This window comes from Netta rufina (assembly GCF_964035555.1).
Source record: "Netta rufina genome assembly, chromosome: Z".
In the NCBI taxonomy this organism is placed as follows: Eukaryota; Metazoa; Chordata; class Aves; order Anseriformes; family Anatidae; genus Netta; species Netta rufina.
In genome coordinates, this window is record NC_140126.1 from 12,989,347 (window position 1) to 13,005,090 (window position 15,744).

At 42.0% G+C, this 15,744-nt stretch overlaps 1 protein-coding gene across 2 annotated transcripts in view; it reads left to right on the forward strand.

Moving 5' to 3' along the window:
* Nucleotides 1-2,007: 2,007 nt before the first annotated feature.
* Nucleotides 2,008-15,744, forward strand: part of PARP8 (poly(ADP-ribose) polymerase family member 8) — a 110,364-nt gene continuing 96,627 nt past the window's right edge. For both annotated transcript variants that reach the window (XM_084305188.1, XM_084305189.1), the window contains exons 1-2: nt 2,008-2,211; nt 2,882-2,936. In XM_084305188.1, coding sequence (XP_084161314.1) covers nt 2,121-2,211; nt 2,882-2,936 — 146 coding nt within the window. In that variant the 5' untranslated portion in view covers nt 2,008-2,120. The remainder of the gene's footprint in view (nt 2,212-2,881; nt 2,937-15,744) is intronic.

A 15,744-nucleotide genomic window follows, 5' to 3' on the forward strand; every position in this document is an offset into this window, starting at 1 on the left:
CTTTGTGGATGGCTTTTTAATTCACTGTTACTGAGTCTATGGGAAGTCTGACACTTAAAAAGGCAGTCAGGAATTGTGTTAATTGACATGACACTGAGAATAACCCTGTGGTCAGAATCAGCTGTAAGACAAACTGCCAGTATAAATTCCCGGTAAATATCTTTAATATCTCTATCTTAACATAGACCTTCTTCTACAAGGCTTGGGACCAAAAACCCACCAGAATAATCAAGTTCTGATTACATCATCCAATTATGATGAAGTAGAAGGCAGCAAAGACGGCTGCTGATGCTACCTTACCATCGAAAACAGAATGAGCACCCATAGCAAGCAGGTAAAAGCAAAAAGCTGTAACTGCAATATCCAAGAAAAACTCTATAAAAGCATTGCTCATTGACCATGCTGGCTTAACTTTACAGAATGGCAATGCCTTAGTGTATTACAAGAGACAATTTCTATATCCTACCTTGGAAAAGTCATGCTGCAGTAAAAGAGAATTTACTGAACAGCATTGAAAAGTAGTCTGGAAATCTCCTTTCAAAGATAAATTATTTTCTTAGAGGTGGAGAGTTACATAACATGATCAATTTTTGTTTTCTTTAAACACTACCTGGTTTTTATTACAATTTCCCTTCCACTTCCTCCATTAGGCAAGAAATCTTGTCCAGATAGGAACGAATATGGATTCATTTTTTTCTCTTTTTAGCCATTTCCACCTAAGAATGAATAACCAAATAATGATTGTGTTTGCCTCCTGTCCTTGAAATCAACAATACCTGATTAATACAAACTCCCCTAATGAAGACACCGCTAGAACAACTGTGCTCAGTAATGGACAATTGATGGGTGCGGTTGAGAGGTAGGTGAATACACAGAAATTGGATTTTATGAATACTATTTTGAGCTTTGTCATCCAATCTGTCTCCATTGCCTTCACACCCGTTTATGGGTAGGACTGAGCCTGCACTTTGGCCGGTGAGGAAGGCTGGGTTTTGCACAGCTGCCCATCCCCTCCGACTGTCTGTATGCCTGCTGCCACCTGTGCGGCCCCGGGGCGGGCGGCTGGGCGCTTCCCCCACACCCCTGGGGCCCTGGGGCCCGTGAGGCGAGAGATGACAGGAGACCGGAGGGGGGGTTTCGGGTCACGGTGCCCGGCACCGGGTGCGACACGCGGTCGCTCCCTTCCCGCTCCTTCCATGGCAGCGGGGCCCGGCCTCCACCTCCCGCCGCCCGGGGAGGGCCGGGGGGAGCCTCCCCCCGTCCCCTGGCACGGCGGGCGAGCAGGCCCCGCTACCCCGGCACCGCCCGGCCTGCCAGCCGCCCCGCCGGGGCCGGGGCCGGGTGAGGAAGCGAGAGCTGGCGGCCGACGGCTCCATGGAGCCCCGGGGCGGCCCCGCCGCACCCGCCCCTTCCTTCCCCCGCGCCGCCTCCGCCGGGGGAGCCGGCGGGGCCCGTACGTGCCGGGCCGGGAGCGAGGGGAGGCTCTGCGGAGCGGCACGGCCGCCGCAGCGCCAGCCCCGCCGCGCCGCCAGGGACCGGGTGCGGGAGAGGCAGGGATGTGAGCCTTGGCGGCGCTCCCCCCTCCCCAAATACCCCCGAATCCCCAATCCCCCTCTTTTTTCTTTTTTTTTCTTTTTTTTTTTTTTATCCGAAAAGCAGCTACCACAAGGAAAGAAAAAAAAAAAAAAAAAAGAAAACCCAAACCACCCCCCCCCGAAAGAAAAAAAAAAAAAAAACAAAAAAAAAACAACGAGGGCGTGGGGGGTGGGGGGATCCCGTGTCGCCGCCGCCACCCTCCGCTGGATCTATTGTCAGGGAAGGAGGAAATTGGCAGCCGGCGGCAGCGGCGGCACATCTGGGCGGGCACATCTGGGCATGCAACATCGGCTCCCGCCCGCCGCCGCCGTCCTCCAGCCGGCCGAGCGGATCCCTCCGGGGCCCCCGCGGGGCGGCTTCTGCTCGCCAGCCCCGGGGCCCATCTTTCGGGGCTGAATTATTAAACCTGGCAGCGCGGGGGGGCAGAGGGGGCTGGAAATAAAAGCTGCTTTTTTTTTTTTTTTTTTTTTTCCCCTTCTCTCTTTTTTTTTTTTTTTTTTTTCCTTTCCCCCGGGATCTATTTCATGGGGATGTGTTCAAGGCAAGAGCGGATTCAGAAGGATATTGACGTTGTGATCCAAAAGTGCAAGGCGGAGAAGGACTGCCTGTTTGCAGGTGAGTTCCCCCCACCCGGGCGCCAGCCAGGTCGGCGGCGGGGAGCCTGCCGCGGAGCCCGGTGCCCTTCGCTGCCGTTCCCCCCAGCGGGGCCGCCGCGGAGCCCCCTTCCTCCTCCTCCTCCTCCTCCTCTCCTTCCGAGGGCATGTGAGGGCAGAGGAGGCCAGGAGCCGGCTGGGAAAGGGGGGGCATCCCGAGCCGGGGAGCGTGTGCGTGCGGCCGTGCCCCCCCTCTCCCACCGCCTGGCGCGGAGCCCCCGTGCTTTCCCTCCGTGGATGTTTCACCGATTATTATTTTTTTAAGTGGGGGGTGGTCGCAGGGGGTGGCCGAAGCCCCGTGTCCCCCCCAAACCCGCCTGCAGGGCCGGGGGCACGGCGGGTCCCCGCCGGTGCCCGGCGGCGGGGGCTCGGGCACGGCGGGCGGCTGCCTGTTGCCGATGCCGGCGGTGGAAATTCCTCGCCGTTGTTGCCATAGCACCGGGCACTTGTTGCAGGGGGCCGGGGGACTTGGTGCATTTCCCCCCGGTGCCCGCAGGAATCCACCCCCCAACCCCGTTCCCAGCTCCCCGCGTCGGTATCAGAGCGCCGGGCTGCGAAACCGCGGCGATTTCGGCCGAAATGAGGGGCGAGCGGGATGCCAAGTTGTCATAACGCAGCGCTTTGTGTTTCAGATTTCAGGTACTCAGACTCCACCTTTACCTTCACCTACACTGGAGGCTCCAAAAGGTACTCCTTTCCACAGTCGCGACACCCTTCTTTTCCTGCTCTCAGGGAGCTCCCTTGCTCCGCTGCCCTGGCAGGCTTTTTTTCCCTTCCTATTGTGAGGAGGATCTATCTGTAAATCATTTGCCTTCTCACAAACGTGAACAGAGCAGGAAGCGCGGAGGGAGGTGATCAGAAAGGTGATCCCAGCTGTCGGAGGCTCCTTCTCCTGGGTGCTGCTCCCTGGCGCTCCTCCGCTGCTTCAGGCTTTTTGTTCCCGTCCCTAGAATTTCTGCCATTCGTAAGCTTAACTGAAGTGCAGCAAAGGCATCAGTGTATTTGATACAAAGTTAATGCATCCTAAAAAAACATATGAAAAAGGTATGATTTTATTAAAAAATAGACCAAATTTCAATTGGCACCGTATTCTCTGTCATTTGAGAGCCATGTTTAGTCCCTTGACAGATGCAAGACTGTCTGCAATTGACCAAATTAAACTACTGAGATGCTAAATGAAATGTCAGTATAGCTTATAAGGTTATAAAATTGTCTTAAGTGAATGGTGGCTTAAATATCATTTCTAAATGGATATGAGGTTTTGGTTATAAACCTGATTGTGCATGTATAAATTTATTTGAATCTGTCACCATTTATTGTGTTCATCTGTTTTCAAAAGGAAATATCAGATGAACAGTCAAAAGCCCATGTAAGTTGAACACGTCATTTTTGTCTCCCTAGACCTTAGTTACCTTGTACTTGATAGGGTAATTATAGTACATGCCAGGTCGTCATGTTATCTTTTAGCTGAATTTTATCAGATTTGGCAAGATGTCTTGGTTTTATTATTTCCTTTTTAATTTTCCGAGTTTGGTGATTGTTTTTCCTTCCCAGGGTGTGCCAGGTTTAAGTACTGTGCTCTGGAGTCTGCTCTTTGCAAGCGAGCCCTTTGGTGCAGGCAGCATTCCTGCACCATCGGTTCTGCTCGCTGTGTGCATCGGGCCCTGGCTGCAGGGTCAGGATCCCAGATGGGCTCCAGGCTGGTAGGCTGCTCAGGAAAATGTGTTCCCCACTCAGGATCCTGCCCTTCCCCACTGAAGGAAGGACAACTTAGGCCGTGTTCAGTGCAGTAGATTAGTTCCACTAGTAGCTGAAGATCAGATGTGTTTCTGGGTTGCTCGAAGCATACTCTTTTATTTAGGGTTTTAGTATACGTTTGTTTTGGTCTTGTTTTAAAAGGTAGTTTTGAAAGTCTTGGTACAATAAAAATTATCTTACAGAAAGTATTATTGTTTAGTTAAAACGATTGAATTTGAAAGTTACTTAGCACTGATCTCTAAACCAAATATTGCAGCAAGCAACCAGGAAGTGAAACCTGTCTATTGTTTCTCTTTTCCAAGCTGAATAACGTAAAAAGCCTAAGGGCATAGGTGATGGAAAACAAACTGGTTTATAAATGCTGGAACAAAATGTTGTCACTTCTCCAACAAGAGATGGAAGATGGCTGTGCATCCCGCAGCCTTGAATTTTAACTGGGGTCAACAGTTGCTTAGGAAATTGTTGATTGGAAACTAGTCACAAGATCTTGAAAATTCAGAAGTTATGCTTACAGAAATTGGTGAAAGTGGGTTGTTACATAAAGAATACCCAAGTTTCACTTTCCTTTGGACATTTTAAGGACATTTTAAAAAGCATCCTTTGGGCTACAGGTTTCAGGTTCTCTGCTCCTTTTTATGTTTATTTGGAAAGGTGTTTTATAATCTTCTTAGCGTACAGTGGCATACTGAGTGGCCAGGTTGTGAAGTACATAAAAATGAAAGCTCCAAGCTTTGACCATCAAAGGCCAAGCTTTTATTTCTCACATCAAAGATGAGTTAGTGGTTTCGTCTTAGAGGAGGTGCTGGCCAAACACCAGCTACCCTGTACTTTTGTGTTATTCAGGACTCCAGCAAGGACTCAGGGAGGGTCCGCGGTGGTGACTTACCCATGGTATCCCATTAGGAGGGCACAAGGCTATTTAAGGATCTTTTTTCATGCATTTGTCCATGACTTTTTTCCTACTGACATTGCTGTAGCCCTGGACTTTTGAGCAGTGATGCTGTTTATGAAGCGTTGCATTCCAGAATTGTCCCTAAGTGACAAAACCTCTATTAGCTTGTGACCACAGACTGGGGATCAGCTGATAGGTCTAGTCCTGTTGCTTCAGATATTTAGTCTGATGACTTTGTTCTGCAAAATGACAAAAACACGGGTTTTCAAGTGGTTGGCAAAGGGTATATACTGGGTTTGCAAACTGAGAGAGAGATTTATACGAGTAAGAATGGTGTCTAAGGTAGATTACAGTATTTTAGCACTCTCTTGTTTTGCTTTGAACTAAGTCCTTTCCATGCTTCGTTTCCTCTGGATGTTCCTTAGGTCAGTGTGTGCTGTGGCTTTTTTTTATCCATAGTGCTTAGATACCAGAGCAGAACCCCCCCAAAAAGCCGATGTGTTTTCTGTTTGAGAAGAATTCTTGGCTTTACTCTGCATATAGGTAGGTTGCAACAGTGCCAAGTTCGATATCGCTAAGGGTTTTCATCTTCATCCTGTAGCTACCTCAAGTACACATTAAGTCCAGTTGTCTGTGGTCTTAACATACTCAGAGCCAGATTCTTGGTAAATTAGTGTAAGCCTATGGAAGTCAATGCACCAGTATTGTTTCAGTATATGAAGGACGAAGGATTTCTGTGTTCATTAAACTGTAAAGTTTATACCTGTGAGATTTTTCTTTCTGGGCCCAGCTTCTCTGCCTTTACCTGATTTTCCCTGTTGCTCATATTGATTGCATGGACCCCTCCTGGGTTAGTTCTGTTCAAACACTGAGTACATAACCACCTTGCAGGTCACACCAGGTAGATAGACCTGATCCAGAGCATATTCATTGTAGCTTCAGTAGAGTTAATTTGTATTCCCACAGGACAGTCCTGAACCAAATGTTGAGGGCATGACTTAGCTTTTGTTCAAGAATAGAGGTTCCAGGGAAACAAACTGAGAACTATTATTTTATTCATTATATAGACTCGTTCCAGCATTTGACCTTTAGATCGTATTAAGCTACTATATATTGTGTAAATAACATATGTGTAAATGATCACTGCATTGGCATAAGTACACCTAAAGGAAGTCGATCGTACATCTGCAGGATTTTTCTTGAAAAGTTAGGAGGAAAGAATATCTGTAAGTGCAAACATATTTTTATTGCATGAATTGTCATGAATAATCTCTTACCTGTGTAGTTTGATTAATTTTTTTTGGACAGTACTTCATGTTCAGACATATTTTTTTTTTTTAATGCACTGTGCTCACACTTCCAAATTATTAGAGATGTTGCACACTGTGGAGATGCTTCCTAATTTGGGGAGATTGTAGTTAGTAATTTTTAGTGAAGCATGTCTTTGTACGTAATATGGGCAGTAAACATGAAGCAAATTGTTATCAATTTGATTATTTTTAATTTCACTGTCAGAAAGGGATAGATACCGTATAAAGTGAGGTGTTCATTTGGGTGCTGTGACTGTGCAAGATTTACTTTTCTTTAACTACAGCTGGCAGAATATCAGAAATGGCTGGATTCCTTATGATTTTTACCGCAGGATCTAAAAAGGATATTAAAGTGTGAATACGTTGAGGTGTTTTTTTTTTTTTAAAGAATCTCTCATTTCCTTTGTCCTATTATCTGCCCCTGAATGAAACACTGCTTCTTCAGAAACCCTGCAGACTGAACAGAATTGTGGTCTGTCATCTTTGAAATAAAAATGCATGATGCCCTGAAGTTGTTTTCACTTTATGTGTCATTTGACATGGTTTACATAAAAGCAGTGCTCGGTTGTGCTGAAGAAAAGATGTTTCATTTTCTTAGTGTTTTCTCACCTCCACTTTTTTTTTTTTTTTTGAGGCTAACCAAGGACATCATATCAGTCTTGAAATATCTCTTTATTCAAATATGTACTTAACTATCATTGGCAGTGAGGGACAGTGACAGTAAGCTTCGCATGAGAACAGGTCTTATACTGCAGCATGTTGTTAAGAAACTAAATAACACACATAAGAACTAAACACAAAAGCTAATTAGTTCACATCTCTCATTTGCACAGTGGGTTCTTGTTGTCTGCTTTCTCTACATAAGCAGGATGATCATACTAATGGCAGTTCTGCAGATGCAAGGGGAGTTAAATGTTGGTCTAAGATAATTGTTTATTTTTACTTAAAACAACAACAAATTGTTAGCTTGCATTGTTTTGATTTTGAATATTTGTCTTTTTGTTTTCTGTTCGAGGGTGTACACATAATGCTTAATACTGCAACATCAGAGATTGTGATGTAAACTGATGAGTTAACTCCCACCTCAATATAGCAGTGAAATATTTGTGGCTATCTATGGCTAGAGACAAAACCCATGTATCTGAAGTTGTGGCACATTATATGTCCACTACGTGTTTGAACCACTCGTTGATAAATAGATTAATATGATTGTTTTTTCCCCTTTAGTGGCATGCCCTTTGAGTTTTTAGGTTCATACTCTAGTGTTACTTACTTGAGTTTAATGAAATTCTGTCTACATCAGACTTTCCATTTGTTGAATAGTTCTGAAATTCTGATGTCACTCTGGTAATGCTGAAAGTCAAGACAAAAAAAAAAAAGTGAATAAAGTAGGAAGGGAGCTATGTAATGGCAGGGAAGAAGCTGTTGGAATGTTCCTTTTAGAAGCTGTGGTGGCTTGCATCAGATGCAAGTGTTGCTGGAAGTATGACTTAAGACAAGGAAATGGTTTTGATGGAATCCATTGCTCTGAATGGTTTTAGTTTAGGTGGAATCATTTTTATAGAGGCCTTAGGAAGGGCTGATGCAAAGGCTGATGCAAGTACGGTTCATCTTCTGTTGCTGATGACTGCACTTAACTTTGTGTTCAGGTTATTAAATATGCAACTGTATTCCTAAAATCTGTCCCTACTATAGTAAGATGGATATGAAAAGTAGATACGCACCTTGTACTTAATTCTGTTTATTACTGTTTCAAAATAGATGGAATATTGTACACCGTCTTTCAATTTGAACTTTCTTATCAAATGTGACTTAACATCTTGGTTAGGACTGCACCATTTCCTGGGAGATAAATCTGTGATATGAGATGGAAATCTAGTTTAGATATAACATGGCATGCATTGAGATTTTCATTTCTTCCTTAGGGATTCTGTATCACAGAATCATCTGGGTTGGAAGAGACCTCCAAGATCACTGAGTCCAACCTCTGACCCAACACTAACAAGTCCTCCACTAAACCATATCACTAAGGTCTAAATCTAAACGTTTTTTAAAGACCTCCAGGGATGGATGCAGTAATGTTGAAGACTGCCATGGGTACTTTTAAAAAACACTTTTGTGTCAAGTATTAATTAAGTTTCGGTTTTAAAATCTCTCTTTAAGACAAGCCACTCTATGAATTCCAGTTAAACAACCTATTCTGATACTATACAGTCTTCTAATATTGGCTGTGTAGTACATACATGAAACTTAGCCATATATTCCTATAGATAGCTTTTTGATAGATAATACTACAAGAGATTCAGTAGGTGTAACTTAACAAATGATTCATCCTAAAAAGATATCTAGTAGAACGCTGTAGTAAAAAAAAATATGATTAAATGCATTGTTAAGGGTTTGTGAAAAGCAAAATCAAATCCATTCTACTCATGGTCTCATTGAGCTTGTCTTTGTTTGTTGATCTTGTTTCTGACAGATTTTTCTTGCCTTGCTGTTAAAAAATCAGTAGCCTCTGAAGTGAACCATCCCTGCGTCTGGTAAAAATGACATTCTTCAGGGATTGTGGTCCCGTGGAGATCTCAGACTAGTCTGTTGAAGTGAAGGGCTACCCTCTCTCTGCTACATGCTGTACTGATACTAAGAACAATACATTCAAATCATCAATATCTATTTTTTTGTCAGAAAAAATGTGTTTTCAGGCATGTAAATGGCCTAATTTTCAGGAGTGCTGAACTCCCACACTACATAGTGGTCTCAGTATTACCATGCACTGTGTGGCACTTTTCAAAAGCTTTGGGTTCTTTATGCAGGTGTATTTGTATGCACTGGTGTTTCAGTGTTTCAGTAGCACAGAGCTGGGAAAAGTGCTTGAAGGTTTCTACAGAAAACATTTTCAGTAACTTCTTCTTTCTCTGCTTTCATCACATATTTTAACATATTAAGTACCTAAAAATAAACCTGTAGGCTGTCATTGTTAGTCTTAATGTGATAGGACAAATAATTTTAAAAGTGGAGTTCACTGTGACAAAATAAATTTAGATCACTTTTGTCTGTATTGGGACCAATGCCATTTCTGATTTTTCATGCTAGTCCCTAATAATTACCCATATTTTTCATCACTCATAAATAACGAGCTGAAGATACCTGTTGGCATCTTTCTTCCATGGACTACTTACTGTGCAGAGTGTGAATTCTTATTTGAGTCAGAGTCAAATCACTCTGAGCCAAAACACCTACTTTAATAAGCTTGAGCAGCTGGAGGGAAAGCAAATTTTAAACTGCTGGGAGAGTTTAGTTTAGTTACAGATAAAACAGTTAGTTTAGTTACAGCTAAAAACGGGATGAAATGTGAATAAATCTAGAAAATGTCCAATATGCAGCTCCACCTTGGCATTAAATAAATCACACTTATGAGTACAGCTTTTAAGAATTAATGTCCTCCTTGATACAGGAGGTTGAAAAATTTTACGGATGTTTCATTTTAACTTGCCTCATCTGAGGAAAAGGAGCTCCTTTTAACAGAGTAAAATTGACTCATAAAGATAAGCCTGCTATTCTGTGCAGCAGAAGCTAGAAAAGTCTCACTGAAAGAAGAGGGACTAAACAAGGTACAGAAATACATCTCCTTCCCATGCCTACCCCTGACAGAGCCTTTTGCGTGCTCCAGATCTAAATGCCAGATTGCGTCCAGCCTATTTCTATGGGAGGAAGAGCAGGAAAGAGCCTTGCATCAGGACTGGGAACAATTGTTGCTTTTATGAGTCAGGCTTCTCCTGGGAGGACGCATTATATCGAGGGAGCTTCATATCAGACACTGTGTTCCCATACTACAGGGGTTAAACAACATCATAAATGCTTTTGGCATTGTCTAATCCAGTGGGAGTAAGTCACAGTCTTGTACATACTCACATAGGGTTAGTTCTCAAGGAGGAAACAATCATGGGTGGAGGCTGCGGCCTGAGCATCTTTCCATGAAGGCAGAGTACTGTTGTGAGCCCTGCAGAAAGGCTTTGGCTTTTCTTGGCTGTTGTAGAAGACCACAGCCCATCCTAGCAATCAGTACTGAGCTGAATCCCTTTGATGGAGTTCTTTCCAGGGAGACTCGTGTAGTGCTTAGCAGGAGCCCATCTGGAGCAAAGAATTGAGGGCAAAGAGGAAGCTCAGGGAAACAAGCAAGCCCTCTAGATGTCTTCTTCCAGCCCCAAGGCAGTGATCAGAAATAAAAGAAGAAACAGCATGCCTCCTGTGTAATGAAATGTACTGTTTGCCAAAAAGGAGTGCAAAAAAATGGTGATACACCATCTGTAAAAAGAAGTATATAGTTGACAAATAAGTTCCTTTCAAACTGTGTAGCATTCTGCATTTTTCTCCTGTATTACATGTTGCCATCTTGAAATCTTGTTGCTTTAAATGAATGTTCCACTTTATGTTTCTAGGTAAGAATTTTTCATATTTCAAGAGCAAAGCTAGAAGGCAGGATAATTTTGCACTGCTCAACTGCGTGGTTTCTACCCAATAAGGTGTTTGTAACAGCATTTTCTCTCAAGTAGGAAAAATAGCCCATGGGTTAGACATGGTATTCCAGGTCATTAGCTTTTCTACAGATGATAGAATGCTTTATTTTAGGGTTGTTATTTTGTTTATTTGTTTTGTAGTTTTGCTCATTCTTATTCATTCTTTTTTCTTAATGTTTAAAAATTCATTTTTAATGTGAATTCTCACCCAATAATAATCATATCATTATGAAAGATAGGAAAATAATTAGGATGCTCTTCTGTCGGAGTAGGACCTGTGGTTCATACAGGTGTTAAGACCAGGAAGCACTTCCTTGTCTCAAATGTACTTGGTCAACTGCTTGATCTCTATTACAACAGGGTAAATCCAGAGTAATTCCTCTCATGTGATGGGGCTCACTTGGGTCCACAGCGATACTGCCAAATTATTTATTTGTTCTTGATGATACGCCTAGTGAGCAGGAGTCCAGGTGACTTTTCAACTGGGGTGTCAGAAAGATCAGAGTTCTGTTTTAACACTGATATCCTTGCAGGTGTTCTCTCTCATATTTGAATACCTTCCTGGATGGTGGGAGAGTTGCAGTTTATCCAAGGAAACAAAGCTTTCTTTCATACATTCTTGTCAAGCCACTTGCATGGCAAAATGCAAAGATAGAAGGCCAGTTGTCAAAACTATGCTGTTCTGTATCCTTTTCAGCTTTAGCATCTGAAAACCAGGTTGTCACAGTCCATCCTCAAGAATGTAATTAGCTAGGCCACATGAAAAACTCTTTACCTGTCACTCATTCAGAATGATTATTAGATCTTAAACCGAATCCCAAAATGTTTTCAGAGCTTTTTGTACACATAACCATTAGTTGAAACAGTTGCTGATTTCTTAAAGAGAACTGTTCTGTGATTGTATTAACTTAGTCTACATTAAAAATGTGCGAAATTACAAGTGTGAAAACTGGTCATTTCACTATATATTTGTTCAAAACAGTGGAAACATTAAAAAAAAAAAAAAGTTTTACCATACTTCAGACAAAAAAAAAAGACAACCTGCAAGTGTTAAAAACTTCTGGAAAACACACATTCAGTTAATGCTTTATAGCAGTTATGGTTACTATCAGTAGTCTTACTGTATGGATAGATAGTTACAAAAATTAATGTTTTCTACAGGTTGAATATGGTTCTATGAACATTACATCAAATCTTTGTACTTTGCCGTAGTTCTAATGAAGTTCCAACTGAAAACTGAGCTTACTAATTCTTGTCTTTTAAGAAGTTGTAAAGTTAGAGAATTATTTTCCTATGAAGATTTAACTGTCCTATACAGCAAGGCTTGTTAAGCTTGGTGTAAAATTTCATTAAGATTTTGTAGGCTTGAATGTTGAAAAAGGACTCATGTTTTATCAGTGGATGATGAGTAGACTGAAACTCATCATATTTAGGTGGCAACAGGGGCAATGTAACCCTCTGTGAGAATCTCCTTGGACGTGTACTAGTTTTGTTAACTCAGGCCAATAGAATTTTTAAAGTAGTTTAGTGTTGGTCTCTAGAGTATGAAGTGAAGAGTCACCATCATTAGCTTACAAAAGATGCAGTCTCTTGCCTTTAGCTGGCTTGTGTGCACTTGCTTTTTAAAATTTTTTATTATTATTTAACTTTTATTTACAAGTAACTGTATAACATGAGAGCAGCAGAACATTGGGCATATAGTTGTGCTTCCTAAATGTTCCCCATGCTAAATTTAGCTATTGAAGGAACTTTCACAGCAAAGTTCAGCCTTCGTTAAATGTGCCCTGCCTTTGTTACTGAAATAAAATTACATGGGATTAGCAGCCACGAGCTTAGTTCTTGTTAAGGTATTTTACTAGCTAATCTGTATCTGAAAGGACATCTACAATTCCATGTTTTGGATATTACATTTTGTTTGTTTCTTTGAATGTTTGTGTTTAGTATTCTTGCTCTTTGTACCAATTCATATATTTATTTTGGGTTTAACTAGAATAGTGAATCAAAAGAAGTACATCCTCCCTATGTACAACACTATAGGGAGTAGATGAATAGAAGACTTAAGGCTATTTCTGTACCTGAATTTATATTATACTGATAAACTTTTATTTGTTTTACGTCATTCCTCTTGTTATATTGTTTCGGTGTTTAAACGACAATAAATAGATAGTTAAAATACTGCTTCATAAAGGTATTACCATTTATTTAAGGCATAAAGAATTATATTCATCCTGTAGTTCATCTAAAACCTGACCTTTGTCAAGGACAACAAACTCACATATATATGGAGTGTTATCAACAGATATGAAGTGTAAATACCTTTTACATATAGCACTGCCTCGCTTCAAATCAGACATGGATGTGCAGAAGGTACTGGCCTCCTAGTGTGCTAGTAAAGACTAGGCATTTGTTGTCTGTGAAGTGAGCAGGAATTGCAGCTACTTGAGTAAGGATAAACATTTCAAAGGCTATCAATTTTACTTGTGGAGGACATAAACTGATCATCATTTAGGGTCAAGAAAAGCTTTTACCCTGGCTACTAAGTCTTTCCCCACATCCTCTGTTAATAATGGCATCATCAGGCAAGAGCAGTGGGTCAGTTCTTTGACTAACTATCAAAGAAGGGCTCTGTGAAAAAATGGCATGTCTTCTGTGGCTTGGCAATTTCTAAAGCATGTCTCCAGCAAATTTCAGAGTATGTTACAGTTGTAGAGCTTTTGAGATCAGTTCTGAGAAAATTGTCATAAATTGCTGGCATTAATGAGCATTTTGTGATTGCTGTGGTTGCTTACAGCATATTCCCATCTGTATTTTGTCCCAAGTTATTCCTCTGTTGTACTTTACGTGATGTAACATTATACATATTCTCAGCTAGTTTAAATTGACAAATTGCCATGGAATTCAGTAAAGTCATGCCAGCTTATAGCAATGAGGAGCTGTCTAATTATATTCATCTTGTTAAAGAATCTTAAATAGAGCAAAGTGGGGCAGATATGCCTGAACTGATAAAGAAGTTTACCACATGGTAAACACGTGTTCTCAGCAGTGTGGCATTAGAGCCGTAGGTCTGCGTGTGGTGTGACTGCATCAGCAAAAGCGCTGGCCAAGACTTTCCACTTGCAGTGCTAGGATGAGCTTGACAGAGCCCTTGCTGGTCTGTTTGCAATGAAATCATTCCCACATGATCACTTTGTTCCAAGGAAAAGTCCTTTTCCCCAGAAAATACCATCTCTGCACTCCATCTTGAGAGATAATGATGACTTGAAACTGCGGAAGTTGGAGGTTTCACGCCAGTTCTGGCCATGTCATTTCCATTTTGGCTGTGCCACTGGCGAGCAGGGGCTCTATGCAGTTGTCTTCGCATTGCTTCCCAACTTGCCGTTTTCCTCCCTTCTGTCTGCTAGCTTTTTGTTTTCCAGAGTTGCTTTGCATGTTGATTTATTCTGACAATAACCATATCCATTGTGATCATATCGTTGGAGCAGAAAGATATGAATTAGTTGGTATTATTAACAGTACTAAGAAAGTTAACACAGAGCAGCTATAGATCTCATATCTTTCACTTCTCTTTATATTGTATATATCCTGAGATGCTTGTTTTGGTTCTTAGGAAGTTTCACCAGAATAATGAAGGATAAGACTGTTAACCAGAGAGATCACGTATTCATTGCTGTTCATTATTCTGGCTTTTGTCTCTAATATGTGGGTGGATAGGAAAAAAAAATCGGTTGAAATAATTGCAGCTGCAGCTTGAGTAGTTGGCCGATTTTGATTTAAAAACCTTTCTAACTATGATTTCTGTTGTACCCAAGTAAGACTCAACAGAGATGTTTAGAAATAGTATGCATTTCAGGTCTTTCACTGTAGATGCTGCACACATATAAGAATGTATTTTAGCTTGAATCAATAATTGCTCTATGCTCTTAGGCATATTAGAAAAGGTTTTAAATAGGACTGCAGAGTAAATAAAATAGGTGTTGCTTTACTCTGTGTCCTTTTCCTAAGTTTCCAGGCTACTTTTTAAAAAGCACTCTTTCCGGACCTTTGAGATTATTTCTCCACTAACTTCTCTTTCAGTTCAGTCTCCCTTGGATATATTCTGATACTTCCATCAGTAACACCACACAATTTGTTAGGTACATGGTGCTGTTGTCACTCTGAACTTCCAGGGTGTTGAGTACTTGCTTTGGGAATCATTAAAACCTTCCTTTAATGCATTCATCCAGTAATGTAACTGATGTAGGGCAACTGTTTGCCCTCTGTGATGCTTTTTGAAGTTTTCCCTGGTTGGCTTCTGCTTTGTTCTGTACTGATTTATGTGACAGGTGAAAGCTGGTCCCTTTTCATGTCGCAGGCCAGTTGGCGGAGTTTCACCGGTGCGAGCCAGGCTCCTTGGGTATGTCAATGCTTTTTGAAAGGTGAGGCTTGAAGACCAGGTGTGCCTATTGGCACTGGGCCACTGCGGCCTGCACCACTGCACGTCCGAGCGACTGTTCTCTGCTGGTGCCAGCGCAAGCGCGACGCGTGACGGGCTGACAGATAGCCCAGCTCCTCGGCCCCGTGTGGTGGGAGTCAGCCAGGGGAAATAAATTGTGAAATACTTCAGTGAAGTAATGGCGGGGGGAGGAACACCCTTTCCTTGCCAGCTAGAGGACCGTCAGGCAAGCGGAAGCAGTTCTGTGAATTCACTATCTGTGAAATTCGGAAAAAATAGGTTAAAGGTGGATTGCAGGCCTTACTTAGCGCTTTCCGGCGAGCTCTGAGTTCTTCAGGTTGAGCATAAAATATTTGCTGCTGGAGAGGAGCTAAGCAGAGAGTATTTCTTTTCCATTACCAATTTCATATCTTGTATGCAAACCTGCAGCATATGCAGCCACTCCAGACCATATCAAAAATGTGCATGCACATTGGTTTTAGACGTTGCCAGCTCCCTCTTTAGCATTCTGCCCCTTCTCAGAGGTTTTATAGCCCAGAATACTACATCAGTTGCACTCCATAATAAGAATTTTCTTTTTCTTTCATTC